The sequence below is a fragment of the Eurosta solidaginis genome, chromosome 1 (assembly GCF_040869045.1).
Source record: "Eurosta solidaginis isolate ZX-2024a chromosome 1, ASM4086904v1, whole genome shotgun sequence".
In the NCBI taxonomy this organism is placed as follows: Eukaryota; Metazoa; Arthropoda; class Insecta; order Diptera; family Tephritidae; genus Eurosta; species Eurosta solidaginis.
In genome coordinates this window covers 54,283,652-54,305,152 of record NC_090319.1, presented here as the reverse complement: position 1 = coordinate 54,305,152, position 21,501 = coordinate 54,283,652, and the positions used below count along the sequence as shown (strand labels likewise).

Genomic DNA, 21,501 nt, shown 5'->3' with positions numbered 1-21,501 from the left:
TTGTGTGGTCACAATCGTTTATTTTTAACAAATTATTTTAATAAAATATAGCTAAACAAAAGCACTACGACCAAAATTGCTCAAAGCTCGCAATAGCTCCATATTTACAACCAAAAGTTTATTTATAGATGTGGATTTCAAATAAGAGCGAGAATGGGACCCGTACATAAAAAACAGCAATTAGAAATAATATATATACTGGAAATTTTCTTTAACGTCAAAGGATCCCAGATATGTCTTACTCTCATCCACCAATAACAACCTTAGCTTTTGTAGTCACTTAATGTAAAACCAATATTGTAAACAGTAATGCGTGGCATCTATTTGCTGTACAGAAATGGTTAAACAATTTAACTTTCAACTTAATTGAAATCGAAAATCCGATCACATCGAATGTTTATAAATCTTCCTCTACTTAATATGGAATAACGGAAGTGTGTTCACCTACAGCATGATTCAACAGCAGAAAAGCTACTTAATCTGTTTATACACTGCAAATCATTTATTATTTTGTATATTAATTTAAAATAACGGTGTGATACAACAACAATTGATTCTACCTACCCTTGTTATCTCATATACAATGGAGGGGCACTTATTTTACAAACAAAATATTGACTTACTTATAAACATGTCCTTACGTCAGACTCAATTTGTACGCTGTATTATCAAAAGCTGATTTGAAACGCTAAAGAGATGGGATCTGCTCAAGAGTAGACTTTTATCCGAACTGGAGTCGAACTGATAAGTATCACTAAACTTAAACGCATACAATTTTGGTTCTTACATAAGTGTCTTTAATTATATGACCGCCGCTGTATATAAAAATAGTCGTTGGCTTTGACCGGCTAAAGCATTTCGGGCGAATTTCTCAAATAAATTCATTTGTTATTTTTGTGCGGAACGGCGTAATTGTGCACCATATGATGACATCAACTCAATCATACACCCACCCACACATGCACTGAGGAAAGCAGCCGTTGATGCAAGCATTTTTACTTACACAAATAAAGGCAATGACACAGTATTTTTTAAGAGTATGCAGCCTACAGAATATTTAAAAAAAAATGAACCGAATCAAAACTTATACAAAAATATAAAATACTAGAGCACACGAATTCTTCACGAAGGCGAGCGAGAGTTTCGAGACTTCAGAAATCGAGAACTTGGCTTCTCACGCGATTCTTGAACCTCGGAATACTCGAAAAAGTTGACGAACTTCTCGATCTTCCATTTAGTTATTGACAGTATTTTATGAACTATTATTATATTACAAGTAGGTGGAGCCACGCTCCTATAGGAAACATTTAAATTCGCCTTATCTCTGCATTTATATGAATTTACTAGCAGACGCGGCAGACGTATCTCTGCCCTAGCTTTGATCTATCTGCAAACTTTCTAAGCAGTTTCTACCTCTTACTCTCTCTTCCCCTCAATTCCGTCTGCCGTTCTTTTTTTCTGCGCCTCTTTCTCCCTCTGTCTTTTAATTTCACTTCTATCACTTTCTCCATCCCTCTTTTCTCTTCTCTTTAGTTCTTCTTGTTCTTCTCCATCAATCTTTTTCAGCCCCAGTCCCAGTACCAGCCCCAGTCCCAGTACCAGTCCCAGTCTCAGTGTCACTCCTAGTCGCAGTCCCAGTCGGTCCCTGCTCCATTTCCCGTAAGAAGTGTCATAAATACTAATTTAGGCAAAGGGCTACCTGTATGCCCATTTTCAGGTAAATAGAACCAAGAGCAGAATTTGTTCGAAAAGATCGGTCCATGGTCCTCTTCCCAGAAAAAAGTATCGCAAATACTAATCTAGGAAAAGGGCTGCCTATATACCAAATTTTAGGCAAATTGAACCGTGAATATCATTTGTGCGAATAGATCGTCCCTGGTCCATTTCCCGGAAAGAAACTTATCAGGAACGCTATCCTATCTTTCAAGTTGGATCAAACTGCACACTGTGTGCAATTTTGATTGAAATCGGTTTAGTAGTTTTGGAGGTCATCGCGGACAAACAACGTGACACGAAATTTATATATATTAAGATAAGATTATACAGAATCCATTATTATAGAGAATCCATACATGAGTGGGAGTGCGATGGGAGTAAGAGCGAGAGTGGGAGTAAGAATGAGAGTGAGGGTGGGAGTGAACGTTGGAATAGTAATGAGAGCGGGAGTGGGAGTGAGAGTTCGACTGGGAGTGAGATGTGGAGTGGGAGGAGGAGAGAGATAAACGGAATAAGGTATGGACAACAATAAGAAGAAAAATGGAGGATAGAGGAGACGACAATGGTATAGAGAGAGAAGAGAGGAATCGAGGCTCATTTTTTGTATTTTCGGACGGGACAAAGTCTGCCTCCTGGTACACTAGTTATTAAAAAAAATGTGTGTTTAGGAAATATATTGATCAAGTGTTATTTGGGTTTGTGGCAAATGTACAACACAGCTTCGACCTATGTATGACCGATTCGAACTGCATCAGCACGTTTTCCCCATTGACCAACTGTATAAGTGTTCGATATGGAAAAGACGCGCACATAACTTAATAGGTATATTCTTGAAATACTATTTCTGTCCATAAATTTTAAATTCTTTTTATAACAACCCAGAACGGCATTCGTGCACGAATACTCATCTTCATATGTATGTATTACAAAAGGAAAAGTGACACAACAGCGACGACGTAAAATAACATTCATTGAAAATTAATTACCTGATGTGGTGATGGTGACGCTTGTGATGGCTGCGGCGAGGGACTTGGTGCGTGGCCAGGACTACTGCTAGGTGGTGGGCCGCCATGTTGTGATTGATGCGGTGATGCTGGTGGATGCGGATGCCCACCAGGCCCAGGACTAGGTGCCGGCGATGTACCACCAGGCCAAGGTCGATTCGGTTCAGGATACTGTAAAGTGAGAAGGAAAGAAGAGAAAATGTAAATAAATATCAACATTCAAATGTAAACTTATGCACTTATATATAAATATATGTATGAATGTAGGTATAGTGCGATATAAGCAAAAGAAGAAACATGATCTGTAAACATGGAAAGTTTGCTTGCTGTCCGTTCCACAATGGTTTCTTGTACATTTCATTTTTAAAGCATATGTGAAATGGTACAGCAAGGGCTATACAATTTACAAAAAGTTATAATTCAATAGTGCATAATGGTAGTTGGTGTAAATTATGAGCGAAAAACATGGTCCTTTGGCAAATATTTTGACACCAACTAAAAAAAATTGGATCAAATAGTTGGATGACACAATTTAGTTAGTTTCCTTTCTTAATATTTGGTTTAAGGTATATTTAAGCAATTTATTTTTATTCACGCCAGAGATTTGTTATTTGTAGCATGACTTAATTAGACTTAATTAATGCTCTAATCTGCGTGGGGGGTGCCCTGCGCACCACCCCTGCGGAGGCGCTGGACACTATTTTTAATGTGTTGCCAATAGATTTAATGGCCAAGCAATATGCGGCCTTTTCTGCTCTGCGGCTGCGAGAGTTATCCGGATAGAGAGAAAATGTGGATGGCCATACAGCTATCCTTAAGTATCTGGGTTGGCCTTCGTCGGACTATTGCGCTCCGACTGTATTTTTCAATATGAAGTACGAGGTTATTATCCCGGATAGGGATTATTGGTTGAAGGAGCCGCCGGACCTGAGCGATAGGATGCAGGTATATACTGACGGCTCCAAACTGGATTATAAAGTGGGTAGCGGTGTCTTTGCACCTCAACTAGGGTGGAATCTATCATTTAGCCTGCCCGATCATTGCAGCGTCTTTCAGGCGGAGGTGGCTGCTATAAATGAGGCCGCTGATCACCTGGGAAAGGCTGCTCACGGCTATAACGAAATTTGTATTTACTCTGACAGCCAGGCTGCACTAAGAGTACTTGGATCGGTCACATGTAAGTCCAGGACAGTAGAGAAGTGCCGGAAATCTCTTAACGAGATCGCTGAGCTGGGGGGAGGGGGGGGGGGGGGATTTTCTCTCGTGGTTGGACTTATAATGGCCACATAGCAATCGGGAGGCACGCACAACGGCTGGGTGCTCCCTATAATGATTACTGCAGGAGCTGCAAAGACGAAGAGGAGATAGAAACAGACAAACATTTTCTGTGCGATAGTCCCGCGCTTTGGCACAAGAGGAAGAAATCGCCCCTTCTTTCATGATCTTTGTAATCTGGCTAAGTTGGAACCTAAGAAACTCCTGACGTTTGCTGTATCGAGCTGTTGGTTTGAGTAGGGAAGAGATCCACGTGGTATCACAATGGGACCTTTTTGGGCCTAAGTGCACTGGTGCTCGCACCGGTGGCCACTCTAACCTAACCTAACCTAATTAGAAGAGTGTGGAAATATTGCAATTAAATTTGATTGCAATCACGAATTAAAAAAATTCTTGCAGTCCCATTAGATTGCACTAAAATGTGATTGTTATTATATTTAGGTTAGCTTGAATTGGCCCGCCAATAAGTAACTCACATTAAATTTAGTGATTGCAAAATTACAATCTACAATCATTTTAGATATGATTGCCATCAACAATTGGATAAAAATTACAATCTTATCAATAAAATATCAGTGATTGTAAATTAATTGTAGATTGTAATTTTAACAAACGCAAAAAAGCAATTAAATTTGATAGCAGTAAAAGTTTATAATATTTAAATTTTGATTGCAAGCAAGTTAGTAGCGTACTTCACTGCAAAGCAAATTGATTGCACCAGCAAAAAGTAAAATAATGTGCGATGAATCAATTAGCCGATTAATCAATATTTTTTTTTTTAACAATCAGGTCGGTCAATCACTAAAAACATATCGTTTTAACACGATTTCATTAAAAGATTGCAACTAAGTTATATTGAGCAACATTGGATTGCACTAAAATGTGATTGTATTTATGTTTTAAAATTTACAATCTACAATCATTTGTATAATTGATTGCAATCGCATTTTGTTTAATAACATTGACTTTACAAACGCCGTTTGAATAAAACTAGCAACTGATTGTAGATTGTAATTTTAACAAATAGAAACAACCAATAAAATTTTATAGCAAAATATGTATACAAGATTTAAATTTTGATTGCACAACAAATTTACTGTACTGAAAAGTACTGAAAAATAAAAGCGATAAATCAATTGACCGAAAAAAATTTTTTTGATTATATAATCAGGTCGGTTATTTAAGAAAAACATCTCGTGTAATCTTTTAATTTAAAAAAAAATATTGCACATAAATTTTATTGCAATCATAATAATTTTTGCAGTCACATTAGATTCTACTAATATGGGATTGTATTTATACTTAGTGATTGCAAAATTACAACTTACAGTCACTAATAGTAACTTATTGCAGCCGCCTTTTCTTTGAAATCATTGAGTGTAAAAAACGACGTTTCAATAAAAATCAGTGATTATGGTAAATTTATTATAGATTGTAAATCTAACAACACACAAAAAAGGTAAAATTTGGACATTTGCAAATCAAATTAGTACCTCGAATTTTTAAGCCGATTAATCAAAATTTTTTCAGATAATAATCAGGTCGATTAATGAATGAAACATCTCGTTTAATCACAATATCATTAACCATAATCTAATTAATTTGCTCAATCTGGTCGATTTTAATCAATAAAAGCATTTCAATTAATCATGATTTCATTCACCATTATCTAATTTATTAATTCTGTCAATCACAATCTGATTAATCAGCAAATTTAAGTGGTTCTTTTATGTTTATTTATAAATTTTTCATGAATTAGAAAAAGTAATTAATAAATTAATTTTAAACGATTAATCGCACATCTATGCGCCGTTTCGAGTCGTATTTTTCTAAATCTAATCGGCTTTTTAAAAATTCAATGGACTAAACTAAAATATATTTGGCCTTTCTGAAATATCACTGGAAATGGAGTACATCTGCTTGAGAAGATGTTAACCATAGCGGGTTAAGGGGTTTAAAAAGTACCCGCGGTAAAGCATACATGCCACATGAAGCGGCTAAAATTCATAGTCGCAAAGGTTTAAGGGGTCAAACAATTCATTCCCCCGAAAGTCGGGCTAGTGCCACAAGTTACCTGAGCTTACCGGATTCATATTCAACAAAGCACTGTTCATATCCGTGCCGAGATTAAATATTTGCCGTCATCCGGTGACAAAATCCTGAGCCAGATAAATAATTTTGCATGTAAATGCAACAACAACGATTTGAGCCAGAAAAATCCAGATAAAAGTCTGGTGCAATTTGTCAGCCAGATAATTTGTTAATTACTTCTTTTTAGGTTGGCAACGCGGCCTTTAATAAACCTACTTTTTCAAAAATAGATGTCGCTGCTTATCCTTTCGCCGTATGAGTTAAATGAAAAACAGCGGCGACATCTGCCTATCACATTTCACGTGTGCGAAAATTTCACGACATCTGCTTCTCAAGTCTCTCAATGATCCAGAGCATTTCCGTGAGAATTGAGCGTGAGCCGGAGCTGTAAATCTCACTGAAAGACGGCAATTCACTTCGCAAACGTAAAGCAGTTTACTACGCCAAATACTGTAACTTAGGCATGATTTGAGCATTAGGTAAGTAGTAATTGTAGCAGTAATACGCCCCATCCATTAGAGGGTGGGGCCGTGTGTAGAAGTCCACGAAAGTGGGGAAAGCTTCTGACCGCCATTCACCTGGGAATGGCCAGAGCGATTCTTTTGCATGCGGTTCAAGCAGCTCACTACTGCCGGTCGTTTGCGGCCAAGTATCCTCTGGGTAGCCGCTGAACACCCGTTTAGCGGTGAGCTAATGTGAGAAGGCGACAACCTGGCTAGGCCACTCTGACATAATCGGTTTAAGGGCTAGCCGGGGGAGATTTCATCGGCAGCGTCTGTACACCTCTAGGTGCGGCTGCAAGCGGGCGTCTGTCTTGGAGCAAGCGGCTCGCTATATAAACGTGCCAAGTAATATTTTCACCCCCGCTGAGCGGGTTGTGCGCTGGGCTTGGGACCCGCCACGTAAAACCATACTCCAATGAAATATAACAACAAGCCTCGGATAAATACACTTTCTATTGATGACGACCATGGCAAACGTTTGAAGGACAATGAATTGAGGGCATGCACCTGGAACGTCCGCTCCCTGAATGGGATTGGTGCAGATGCCCGGCTGGTTGATGTCCTCGTCAAAGCAAAATCTGACATCACCGCCATCCAAGAAATGCGTTGGACGAAGCAAGGAAGAAAGAAGATCAAAAATTGTGACATATATTGGAGTGGCCATGCGAATAAGCGCAGTTTCGGCGTCGGATTCGTGGTGGGAGAGAGACTTTGTCGCCAAGTGCTGGCGTTCACGCCTGTGGACGAGCGTCTCGCCGCTATTCGAATAAAAGCAAACTTTTTTTAATATATCATTCATCTGCGCCCATGCGCCGACAGAGGAGAAAGACGATGAGGTGAAAGACACTTTTTATGAACAATTAGAACGCACATACGAGCGCTGCCCCCGTCATGATATAAAAGTCGTGCTTGGCGACTTTAACGCCAGGGTGGGCAAAGAAGGTGTTTTTGGCCCTACAGTCGGAAAGTTCAGCCTAGACAATGAAACTTCTCCTAACGGACTGAGGCTGATTGACTTTGCCGGTGCTCGAAACATGGTCATATCAAGCACGAGGTTCATGCATAAAAAGATACATCAAGCTACATGGCTGTCTCCTGATCGAAATACTCGCAATCAGATCGATCACGTTGTGATAGACGGACGGCATGCCTCCAGTGTTTTAGATGTGCGAACGATCCGAGGACCTAACATCGATTCGGACCATTATCTCGTTGCAGCCAAAATACGCACCCGCCTCAACGCGGCTAAAAACAAGGAACAAAAAACACAAGGAAAGCTAGACGTCGAAAAGCTTCAATCACAACAGACTGCCAATGATTTCGCAACTCGACTCTCACACCTGCTCTCTGAGGGCACAACTCATCCTGAAGGAATACAAGAGCAGTGGGAGCATATCTCCAAAGCACTTCATACTGCCGCCGAGGAAAAAATTGGTTACCGGCGGCCACGAAAAAACAACTGGTATGATGAAGAATGCCGCGTTACAACCGAAAGAAAAGACGCCGCCTACAGGGCTACGTTAAAAGCGAGCGCGACAAGAGGAGTGTGTGAACGCTATCGTGAGTTGAAAAGGGAAGCGAGACGCCTTTTCAGGAAGAAAAAAGCAGAAGCAGAAAGGCGTGAGTGCGAGGAGCTTGAGCTGCTAGCCACCAGGAATAACGCCCGAAAATTCTACCAAAAAAATACGGCGACAGACGGAAGGTTTTAAGACCAGGGCAAACTCCTGTAGGAATGAAAACGGCGACCTTGTAACTGATGTCCAGAGAGTGCTTAGATTATGGAGGGAACACTTCTCTGCTCTCCTAAATGGAGGCAGCAATTCACCGCGCAGAGATGAAGAACCCGATCCCGCAATCGATGATGATGGAATATATGTCCCCCCGCCCGATTATGACGAAGTTAGAATAGCAATAACCAGATTGAAAAACAACAAGGCCGTGGGCGCTGATGGATTGCCTGCGGAGCTATTCAAGTTCGGCGGCGAGGAGTTGGTAAGGCGCATGCAGCAGCTTCTTAGCAAAATATGGGCGGACGAAAGCATGCCCGACGGTTGGAATCTAAGTGTTCTTTGCCCAGTCCACAAGAAGGGGGATACTGCAAAATGCACCAACTATCGTGGAATCAGCCTTCTTAATATCGCATATAAGGTCCTTTCAAGTGTATTGTGCGAAAGATTGAAGCCCACCGTGAACCGGCTGATTGGACCTTATCAGTGCGGCTTCAGAACTGGTAAATCTACCATCGACCAGATTTTCACAATGCGCCAAATCTTGTAAAAAAACCCGTGAAAACAGAATCGACACACATCACCTCTTCGTCGACTTTAAAGCCGCCTTCGACAGCACGAAAAGGAGCTGCCTATATGCCGCTATGTCTGAATTTGGTTTCCCCGCAAAACTTATACGGCTTTGCAAAATGACGTTGAGCAACACCATCAGCTCAGTCAGAATTGGGAAGGACCTCTCCGAGCCGTTCGAAACTAAACGAGGTTTCAGACAGGGTGACCCCCTATCGTGCGATTTCTTTAATTTGATGCTGGAGAAAATTATACTAGCTGCAGAACTTAACCGCACTGGAACAATATACTATAAAAGCGTGCAATTACTGGCATATGCTGATGACATTGATATCATCGGCCTAAACACCCGCGCTGCTAGTTCTGCTTACTCCAAGCTGGAAAAAGAAGCGGTAAAGATGGGTTTGATGGTGAATGAGGACAAAACGAAGTACCTGCTGTCATCGAGCAAAGAGTCAGCGCATATGCGCCTTGGCAACCACGCTACTGTTGGCAGCCATAATTTCGAAATAGTAAAAGACTTCGTTTATTTGGGAACCAGCATCAACACTAGCAACAACATCAGCACTGAAATCCAGCGAAGAATCAATCTTGCCAATAAATGCTACTTTGGACTAGGTAGGCAATTGAAAAGTAAAGTCCTCTCTCGGCGAACGAAAATCATACTCTACAAGTCACTTATCGTACCCGTCCTGCTATATGGGGCAGAAGCATGGACCATGACAACAGCAGATGAAGCGGCTTTGGGAGTGTTCGAGAGAAAAGTTCTTCGAAAGATTTATGGACCTCTACGCGTTGGCGATGGCGAGTACCGAAGAAGATTTAATGATGAGCTGTACGAGCTATACGCAGACATCAACATAGTCCAGCGAATTAAAACGCAGCGGCTGCGCTGGCTAGGCCATGTTATGCGAATGAAAGATGATGCTCCGGCCAAGAAAGTGTTTCTATCGGAACCCGCCTATGAAAGCAGAGGTAGAGGGCGGCCCCCACTCCGTTGGAAGGACCAGGTGGAAAACGATTTAAACTCCCTTGGTGTGACCAATTGGCGCCGGTTGGCGGAGCGAAGGAGCGACTGGCGCGCCTTGTTGGACGGCTATAACCGTTTAGACGGTTAAGCGCCAATTAAGTAAGTAAGTAATACGCCCCATCCAATAGGTGCGACCCATCACAAATCATGTCATGAATATCCTCTAACGGGAGTCCAAGATAACATTGCTGTTACAACAGGGTTGAACCAGAGAGATAAAAGTGTTAGAAGTGCTGATTCTACATTGTAATTTAAAAGATGATTGGTGTCGTGTGGGGACACGTTACAAGCATACGTTGGCTATGTCGGTGTTGATTCTGGGTAAGAGTTAAATCTATTACAGTATACAGAACGAAGAAGTTGGGCCAGGGTGACTCATGCCTTCCTTATAAACTGCTTTCTTCTACCGCAAGGGTTGCATAGTTTATATTGATAACGGGGTTCACCGGGTGCGACCTGGCCAAAGTGTTTACCGATTATGTGTGGATTAAACTTAGGATCTCCTTATTCTCGACCAAACGGCTGCGTACGTAGGCAGGTGCTCGACCGCTATCACTAAATCACTAAGACAAAAGCTGTTAAGGGTGATTCCGTGCGTAACACAGATACCGCCGCAGTCGATCAGTTGTGGCGGCTCACACCGCCATCTATCCGTGAAATCACGAAACTGTCATGAAATGTTTATGTAAACAGCTGATGCAATTTGTGGATTTTATTGTATTCATAAATAAACGAAACGAAATGACTTTGCTTCGTTTATTAACGTTGATTATCGTAACGAAATGATATCGGTTCGTTGGTTAAGCATGCCTGATTGTATTTTATTTTAGTTGTATTTGTATGTGTATGAATTTCTAGAATCTTCGTGGAATAATAAAAGAATTGTTCATTCTTGTTTGTAAATCCAAACAGTCACGGCTATTTCTTGGTCTTGAAGTTGCTGTCACAAACCCAGAGGCACACGCATATTTTCCAATTCTTCAACGGGTTAACTATATAGTTAGGTTAGATTGAACTGGTAGACGTAATATGTTTGTACGACGACCAAATTGAAAGCCGCTATCAAGGTATATGTTATGAAATAACTCTGGGCTCTTGGCTTGAAACTGTCTATATTCTGCTGCTTTGAGATTTGACACTTTCGTCGCTCCTAGTAGCTGGAAACTTAATAGGATTGTATTTTATCTTAAACTTCTTAATAAGAAGTGAGGATCTATCACAAGTGCGGCGCTAATATGACACATGGCGAAATTACTTAGTTTACATACCTATTAAGATTGAGGCCGAAAGTACGCAAGTGTGCATTAATTCTAAGTAGGATTAAAAAAATATTTATAACTTTATAAAAGCACAAAAGAAAATATCACAAGCTTTCCAAACACATTTGTTGAAAGCAAGTTATTTAAAATTTATGCGCTGACACATACTAAATATGATTAGCCGCAATCTTTTGTAGCTTCGACGCTAAATTTACGTACAACATAAACACGAATATATTGGTAGAGCATTATATTAAGAAAGAACAGAGTGGCAATACTAAGCACATTATTGGGAAAATAATGTAGGCGAAACATCGCCACACCCTTCACAAAATACATATTACCTAAAAAAAATATAAATGCGCCAACTCTTGGCGAAAAATTCATAATATTGTTACGAATTTTTGGGAGCTGCTGATAATTATGCACCTTCTGTTAACATTCGAATCGCTGAACTGTCGAATAAATAACTCCAATATTCAGTATTGCAAAATGGTCTTTATTTAGACTACTTTGGGAGTAGACTACACAATTATACTTCACTACTAGTGTGTTTAAATCAGGGATGCACCTTAACGTTAAGCTAATCGTTTATCAAAAAATTTCCACCGTTTCCGTTGAAACACTTCGAAATATTATCGATAAAGAAATTATCAAGATAAATTGTATCTCGTTTTTAACCGAAACGAAAAGCTTTCGTTAACGTTAAAAACGTTAACGAAAACGTGATACTTTATGTTTGAATTGTGCTGGCAATGCTATAGCCATGGTGAAGCCGTAAGGTGGCAACAACGAGCGCACATACACACACAAACTCTATGTAATTTGTTTGTGTAATTCGTTGGTGGTAATGTCAAAAATACTCTGAGAAATGTTCGTACTGTCAAAATTGATGAGAAAAGTTGCAATCAGCTTGAATAATGCTTTCACCTTTAATGACTCCGCCATCAATCAGCTTTGCCAGCATAGTTTGAAATTAATAATCAACATAAACGATTTGATTTCGTTTTGATATGGCAGAAAACGAAACGAAATCATTTCGTTAATTTGACGATCTTAACGTTAATAAACGAAACGAAATGACTTCGTTTCGTTTATTAACGTTGATTATCGTAACGAAATGATATCGTTTCGTTGGTTAAGCATGCCTGGTTTAAATCAAACTGATTGATTATCGCTTTGATTGATTGACTTTTTACTTTCTGTTGCCTCGTTCGCATATTTCTCCTAAGGTCTAGACTTTTCACGAAACATGCCTTCTGGAACAGTACTATCTCATGCTTGGTTATTTAGATATATGCGTGTGTATGTGTGAGTGATGTGTGATTGTTTCTCTTCTTCACTCTTATCTGTTGACAGCATATGTGTATGTGAAATAATCTCTCTGCTTCAAGCTGCTGGTTATGTGTATGGAATATTCTTCATTGCCTTGAACATAAGTGTGGCTGCTTGCTGTTGGGATTATTTACTAACAGCATAGTGTTGTTAGAAATGCTAATATTAGCCACAATATGTTTAAGCTTTGCTGGTAAATAGTAGTTCAATAGACTTTTTTGCAACTCGAATGCAAAATATTAAATCTATTATTTAACAAACATTTCATTGTAGTTTTGTTTGTTATGTATTTTAGGTCTATAAATAAATTCTAGAAAAGTATAAATATTGAAAATGAATTTTTGTTTGCGGTCAATGTAAGTATGTATGTATGTACATATGTCTGTAAATAAATCCTTTGTGCAAATGTCCTATATGTATTACACAAAAGCAAATCGGATTGTCGTATTTAGCCATGTTACAGTCATTCAGAGTTAAAAAGGGCAAATGCTGTTTTTCCTAATATCTAATTGCTGTTTTTATGTACGATTCCCTTTTTCGCTCTTAATTGGAATCCAAATCTATAAATAAAGTTTTGGTTGTAAAACTTGATATGTGATTGTTTCTCTTTCTTCTTCACTCTTATCTGTTGACAGCATATGTGTATGTGAAATAATCTCTCTGCTTCAAGCTGCTGGTTATGTGTATGGAATATTCTTCATTGCCTTGAACATAAGTGTGGCTGCTTGCTGTTGGGATTATTTACTAACAGCATAGTGTTGTTAGAAATGCTAATATTAGCCACAATATGTTTAAGCTTTGCTGGTAAATAGTAGTTCAATAGACTTTTTTGCAACTCGAATGCAAAATATTAAAGCTATTATTTAACAAACATTTCATTGTAGTTTTGTTTGTTATGTATTTTAGGTCTATAAATAAATTCTAGAAAAGTATAAATATTGAAAATGAATTTTTGTTTGCGGTCAATGTAAGTATGTATGTATGTACATATGTCTGTAAATAAATCCTTTGTGCAAATGTCCTATATGTATTACACAAAAGCAAATCGGATTGTCGTATTTAGCCATGTTACAGTCATTCAGAGTTAAAAAGGGCAAATGCTGTTTTTCCTAATATCTAATTGCTGTTTTTATGTACGATTCCCTTTTTCGCTCTTAATTGGAATCCAAATCTATAAATAAAGTTTTGGTTGTAAAACTTGATATTCGGGCTATTAGCGAGCTTTGGGCAATTTTGGTCGTAGTGCTTTTGTTTAGCTATATTTTATTAAAATAATTTGTTAAAAATAAATGATTGTCAGTACACAAAGAAATTTATTTGTACTATGGCACTATTGTGAATATTTGCACTGCATTACCGGCAGTTGCTCCCATATGCCAGATGGCAGCGCAAGCTGTAAGTTTTAATTGATTGATAGAACAGCTGATTTCTGTTGATATTTGATAAGAGACTTTTATATTGGTTGCGCAAGATGCGCACGGGTTCGGCTTGTTATACTTATTTGTTGCATTGCCTCGGCGTTATTAGCTATGCGTAAAGTTTCAGGTTTCTAGCTCATTGGGAAATCTTTCCAAAAATTTATTTCATATTTCATCCGAGCGATACGATTTTCCTAAATATCCAGATCCGTGCGACATCTAGCGAAACTTTTCGTAATACATATGTGTTTAACTGTAATTGGCCTTGTAAACACATTTTAAATTGCAAGCCCTGGGTCAGCGGGAAGTATGAGTTTTCTAATTATCTCGACCCGTGCGCCACTTAATGGAAATTTTTTCTCCTTCAATTATTTGTAAGGTTTTCTTTCCTTTGTAAGGTTTTCTTTTACTATTTGTAAGGTTTCAAATTTCTATATCAATGAGCATTAACTTAAAAATTGGTCGCAAGACTACACATCGTCTGTAAGGATTTTCTAAAGATCTCTAAATATCTCAATCCCTTTCTCATCTAGAAAAAGTTTGCTTCAATAAATATTGCATTTTAATAGAACTCTAAAGCTAAATTCATAGTTCCTCTAGGTTGTCAGGAAGTTATTAAAAACGCACAATTTCTATATTCGGACGAGTTTTTTAATTTTTACGTTACAGTCGCCACCTAGCCACTGTCTTTTCTCATGAGCGTGAAGTTAGCGTAGCTCCCTCCTAAAAACTCATTTATACTACACTGATCGAAATGCGACTTAGCTGGTATTTTGTTGCGTATTCGTCGCTAATTAGTTGCGAAAAGAAAAATTGTGCCACTATTTTTTAAGTAAATAATTTATTTCATATACTTTTGACAGAATTATACTCAGAAAAAACGCTTACCTAAAATGAAGAAAACATTTGTTAAAAAATTTTCTTTAAAGTGAGGAAAGTTTCAATTTAAATAGAATTTCTGGTAGAAATTTAGGGCAGGATTCTTTTGGCGATATCATAAATAATTTTTCCTTATTTTTAAATCCATTTTTTTTTTAGCTAATTTGGAATAACTAATTCGGTGGTTAAATTATAATTTTCTTTTACAAAATAACTAATTACCGACAAATACGCAAAAAGTCGCATTTTAAACCGTGAAAGGTATAGTTTTTACGTGGGTGCTTCTCTAAGTTCACGAAGCATTCAAAACAAAACAAGTAAGGAAGGCTAAGTTCGGGTGTAACCGAACATTACAAACTCAGCTGAGAGCTTTGGAGCCAAAATAAGGGAAAATAACCATTTAGCAAAATGAACCTAGGGTAACCCTGGAATGTGTTTGTATGACATGTGTATCAAATGAAATTCAAATGATTATTTAAAACGTAGTGGGCCTTAGTTCTATAGGTGGACGCCTTTTCGAGATATCGCAATAAGGGTGGACCAGGGGTGACTCTAGAATATGTTTGTACGATATGGGATCAAATTAAAAGTATTAATGAGGGTTTTAAAAGGGAGTAGCCCTTAGTTGTATATGTGAAGGCGTTTTCGAGATATCGACCAAAATGTGGACCCAGAACATCTTCTGTCGGGTACCGCTAATTTATTTACATATGTAATACCACGAACAGTATTCCTGCCAAGATTCCAAGGGCTTTTGATTTCGCCCTGCAGAACTTTTTCATTTTCTTTTAATTAATATGGTAGGTGTCACATCCATTTTACAAAGTTTTTTCTAAAGTTATATTTTGCGTCAATAAACCAATCCAATTACCATGTTTCATCTCTTTTTTCATATTTGGTACAGAATTATGGCATTTTTTTCATTTTTCGTAATTTTCGATATCGGATAAAGTGACTTCAGATAAGTACGTGAACTAAATTTAGTTAAGATATATCGTTTTTTGCGCAAGTTATCCGTGTTAACGGCCAAGCGGAAGGACAGACGGTCGACTGTGTATGAAAATTGGGCGTGGCTTCAACCGATTTCGCCCATTTTCACAGAAAACAGTTATCGTCATAGAATCTATGTATGTCCCTACCAAATTTCACAAGGATTGGTAAATTTTTGTTCGACTTATGGCATTAAAAGTATTCTAGACGAATTAAATGAAAAAGGGCGGAGTTACACCCATTTTGAAATTTTCTTTTATCTGTGTATTTTGTTGCACCATATCATTACTGGAGTCGAATGTTGACATAATTTACTTTTATACTGTAAAGATATTAAATTTTTTGTTAAAATTTGACTTTAAAAAAAATTTTTTTTAAAAGTGGTCGTGTTCGTTATCCGATTTCGCAAATTTTTATTTAGCACACATATTGTAATAGGAGTAACGTGCCTACCAAATTTCATCATGATATCTTCAACGACTGCCACATTACAGCTTGCAAAACTTTTAAATTACCTTCTTTTAAAAGTGGGCGGTGCCACGCCCATTGTACAACATTTTTCTAATTTTCTATTTTGCGTCATAAGGTCAACGCACCTACCAAGTTTCATCGCTTTATCCGTCTTTGGTAATGAATTATCACACTTTTTCAGTTTTTCGAAATTTTCGATATCGAAAAAGTGGGCGTGGTTGTAGTCCGATTTCGTTCATTTTAAATAGCGATCGGAGATGAGCGCCCAGGAACCTGCATACCAAATTTCATCAAGATACCACAAAATTTACTCAAGTTATCGTGTTTACAGACGGACGGACAGACGGACGGACATGGCTAAATGAATTTCTTTTTTGATATATAGAAGTCTATATCTATCTCGATTAGTTTATGCCGTTACGGATTACCGTTATGCGAACAAAGTTAATATACTTTGTGAGCTCTGCTCAGCTGAGTATAATAAAAAAAATATAGCGCAAGAAAATATTTAAAATTTTTACAAAATCCAAAGAGCGGCACTGCCGATTTGTGTTTTGAGAAACTGTAGATACGAATTTACATATTTATATTTTGTAAATTTGTACATTTCACAATTAATTTGCATTACACATTGCCGCAACATCACCTTTCACATCATTCATTCATAACATTTTTTTCTACAATCTATATTTCAATTTAAATAAATCCCTGGAAATTGCGTTATTTTTTGTTATCTTCTTTTATCATTTTTTTCTCGCTAGTAATTAATTTTTTTTTTATTTAACGGTAAAATTATTTCCGAATGCGCTGCCACACTTTGTTTTTTACATTAAATACAGAAAATTCAAATATTAAAAAAAATTAAAAAAATATATGAAAAGTGCGTTGAAATGTAAAATCATTGAAAAGAAAAAATATGTCAATATCAGGTGAATTCGCCATGCAGTTTTGTGTTGCATTAACTTTGTTTGCTATATTATTTTGTTCTGTTTAATTAATTGCGCGATGGACGGCTGCGGGATTTATTTGTTTTTTTTTACACTTTTTTGTTGCGTTATTATTTTATACAATCGCTCTGCTACAATAAAATGTTGTATTGATTATAAACAAAAAAAATACAGTAAATGAATTGAATTGGACTCAATGTTTTTTATTTACTCATAGACTAGTGTACCCGGTAGACTTTGTTCTGCCCGAAAATTGGTTTGCTTACATTAAAAAATGAGTTTCGCTTCTCGTCTTCTATCTCTTTACCATTCTCGTTTACGTTATCGTACATTTTTCTTCTTATCCTTGTCCATTCCTTATTCCATGTATCTCCATTCCGCACCCACTCCAACTCTTTCCACACTTACTCCTACTCCCACTCCAACTCTCACTTTCACTCGCACTTCAACTCTCAGTCCCACTCCCAGCCGCCACTCTCCTTCCCACTCCAACTCTTACTCCCACACCAACTCCAACTCCGAACCTCTATATACATTTTTAAAACCCCCTTCAGATTATTGCGAAGCTAAAACGAATTTAAATTTTTCCACATAGGAGCGCGTCACCGCCTACTTTTCTATCGCCTACGTATTGCAAAAAAAAACAAAATTTTTTGTTTAAAAAGTTGCAAAAATTGTATACAAAAATTAGTACAATTTTTTTCTTATTTCTGATTTTAGGATCAGAAAAAATACAACCATGAGTCATCTTAAAATTTTTTCTTTCGGAAGTTAAAATTTGCTGGTGTAAATATTTATCGAAAATAATCTGGAGGAAAAGAGGGAAATTTCGCAACCGGCTCAAACTTCGGTCCCTTGTTCACAGTAAAAGTACCCTACAACAATAACGTTTCTACCAAATTTCGTGGATATTGAAAATATTGGGGTTTTCAAGTGCGAACATTGGACGTTGAAAGCCCCATCCATATATGACAGTCGGGTAATAAAAAATGGATTTAATTTAAGAGTAAAAGAAAGAAAAACTTATAAAGATATCCGTAAAAATGAGGTACAAAAAATAGTAAAAAAAGGGGTAACTTATTGAAACACATTTTTTGCCGGCTTGTCTTAAAAGGAACATTCATTTTTTTGGTGATAAAAGTTGAGGCATTTTCTCACACAAATAACAGGAAAAACGGGAAACATAATATAGTTTCGTTTTTTTTTTTTTATCTATCCGATGGCATAACTGGTCGCTCTCCTCATGCCTTTAACAGATCTACGGTTTCTCCATCTTTCTTGTCCTATCGCTTTTTCTCAGCGGTTGATCTCCACCTTCTTCCCTAACTTCTCACGCTGTTCCTCTCTTCCTCCCTCTCACTTTCTCAACAGTCCTCCCTCACAATCCAACTTTCTTCTTCTTTCTCTCTACCTCTTCTTTGCCGCTCTATATACACGGATGATTAAATCATTTGATTCACATTTAATAGGCAAATTAAATGAATGAATACATAAAAACACTCTCAAATTCTATAGAATTCTATTTTCGAAATTAAACCATAATATGCTAATATGGAAAATCTAAGAATCCTTGTGCACCACCGGCCTATGAAAAGGTGGCTTATGAGTCAAAAAAAAAAAAAAAAAAAAAAAATACTAAGAAACTGAAGAAATGCATTGTTTATCTTTAACAGCTGTTTCTCGCAATTTCTTTTTTTTCACCTTTTCATAGGCCGGGTCACATATAAATAATAAACCTTCAATTTGATACAAATTTCCTGTGAAATATTATATTATATCCACACGGAATCACTCATTCGCAGTTCGCTCCCCAACGTTTCAAAACTTAAGAGTTAACGATAACTTTTATAATTATATGTATTTTATATATTTTACTTTCCGAAGTTTTTAAATAACTGTCGTCTAATGACTCTTATTTTTAAACCTCCACATAAATTTTTATAAGGTACTGTCAAACGACATAGAGGTCGATACCTGCGACGCCGACAGAACAGTCCCCCAAACCCATCCCCAACACTTCCTTCCAGCTTGAACTATTTGTAAAGAAGTTCACCAGGCTACCATTCTATATTTGTTCCCCACAGCAATCCTCCCCTTAAAGAGAATATGAAAAGTCAATACATTTTATCTTAACCGCATGCATACATAATATACATTTTTTCTAAATGCCCTTAAACAATTACCTGATGTTGTGAGTAGGCAGTTCGATGATTTGGGCCTGTCGCCGGGCCCGGCGGTGTTGGATACCGTTGTGGATACGGTGAGTATTGCGCAGCAGCCGTACCTTGATTTGATGATTGTGGTGGTGGCGGTGGCGGACCGCCCGGCTGTTGTTGGGATGAACTTGGATAGGAACCTGAATTTTGACCATGTGTTGGCGGATAAGGTGACTGACCTCTGGAAGTATTTGTCTGTAAAATAAGAAAAGGATATTTATAATGAGTAAGTGAGTTAAAAATATGCTTAAATGTTTATTTGTTTAATGGTGTGTTCAATTTATGCTTAATATTTAAGAATTGATGAGCTTAACACCGGCTTATATTAATTGCATATTATGCCAGTAAATGTTTCTTTTTCAGTTCCTCTTAAACAAACATAATAATTGAATACGAGCCGGACCCGTGCGCATCTTGCGCAACCAATATAAAAGTATCTTATCAAATATCAACGGAAATCAGCTGTTCTATCAGTCAATTAAAATTTACAGCTTGCTCTGCCATCTGGCGTATGGTAGCAACTGCCGGTAATGCAGTGCAAATATTGACAATAGTGCCATAGTACAAATAGATTTCTTTGTGTGTTCACAATCGTTTATTTTTAACAAATTATTTTAATAAAATATAGCTAAGCAAAAGCACTACGACCCAAATTGCCCAAAGCGCGCTAATAACCCGAATCTCCATCTTTACAACCAAAACTTTATGTATAGATTTGGATTCCAAATAAGAACGAAAAAGGGACCCGCACATAAAAACAGCAATTAGAAATAATATATATGATTCAATTATTATAAGCCAGTTTTAAGCTCAGGAATTCTTAAATATTAAAAATATGCTTAAATGTTTAGGAAAGCTTAGAAACTACTTTGAAATATACAAAGACATGTTAATCTAAAGATGTAGTGATCACTAAAATTGAAGCTGTGACTGTGTTGGTCATTGTGGTGGTGGTTTTTAGTCGTTAATTAACGAGCAACGAGGCAAGATTTTGCACGTTTATTTGTTAGCACTCAACGGAAATAAACAACAGCCTCCTACGATGTTCTTACGACTGTTGCTCAGCAACTACGAAACGAAAGAAAATAATATTTGTGAAGTGAGCATGAAGAATTTATTTTATAAGCTGGCGACCTCTGACCTAAAGCTATATATGATGCAGTAGATCACTATCTGAATGTTTTTTCTTCAAATTGCTGGTGTGCCAGTTCTTTTCACATAGTGAAGACCGTATGTCATAAAATATGCCGGTTTCAGTCGAATTGTGATGATGAGGGTTACTGCCTAATCAATAAAGCCTAGTAAATCAACCCAAAGATGCTTCCTTTGTACTAAGAATAATATTTGTTTAAAGAAAGGTTCGAACAGAAGGAAACCGCATGATATATAATATTTTGACACAGAGGCGTACTTCTTCTTGCCCAGGACCCTTACTCCGCGATTCCAATGATTCAAAGTGCGAGTTGCTTTCATTTGGACCTTGTTACACAAAACAGTTTTCGACGAAGCAAAATGATCTTTATTTAAGAATTTCGTTCTGTCACATATGATAAAAGGATTGGTTGGAGCATTTACACATTGAAACTATCAACATCCTAAAAGATAATCTGCTCCTCATCCACAGCACTCCTTATAAATTGATTGCTTAACAAAACTATCTAATTTCTTCTTACGCTCATAGCTTCATTTCGCATTTCTTCAAAATATTAATTTAAGAAATAATCAAGATAAAAAGGATTTCGTAAAACTTTGTACATAAACAAAAATATGTTTGTGTAGCAGCAATAGAAATTAATTGGTGAAAAGTTGCAGAGTAGTATTTTCAAAATAATGAAAAAGTAAATAAACGCTGCACGAGTAAGTATTATACACACAAAACCATACAAATGTAAATAAATTCCTATATGACAAAGCGCAGCACATAAAAGTGTAATTAAATCGTGTGTTGAAGAACCAAAGTGCCAAAAGTATGCATAAACTGAGAATGTATGCAACCATAACAACAAGAAAGAAATTAGTTTTGCCACACACAGGATATTTGATTTGGGTAATTTTGCAAATAATGTTCTA

The 21,501-nt window shown here is 37.3% G+C and overlaps 1 protein-coding gene across 7 annotated transcripts in view; it reads right to left on the bottom strand.

The window, feature by feature from the left end:
* osa (trithorax group protein osa) overlaps positions 1–21,501 on the bottom strand; it is a 368,269-nt gene that overhangs the window by 212,816 nt on the left and 133,952 nt on the right. For all 7 annotated transcript variants that reach the window (XM_067790540.1, XM_067790495.1, XM_067790551.1 and 4 more), the window contains exons 3-4: positions 19,399–19,626; positions 2,703–2,891 (exon numbers count right to left, since the gene is read on the bottom strand). In XM_067790540.1, the coding sequence (XP_067646641.1) occupies positions 2,703–2,891; positions 19,399–19,626 (417 nt within the window). The remainder of the gene's footprint in view (positions 1–2,702; positions 2,892–19,398; positions 19,627–21,501) is intronic.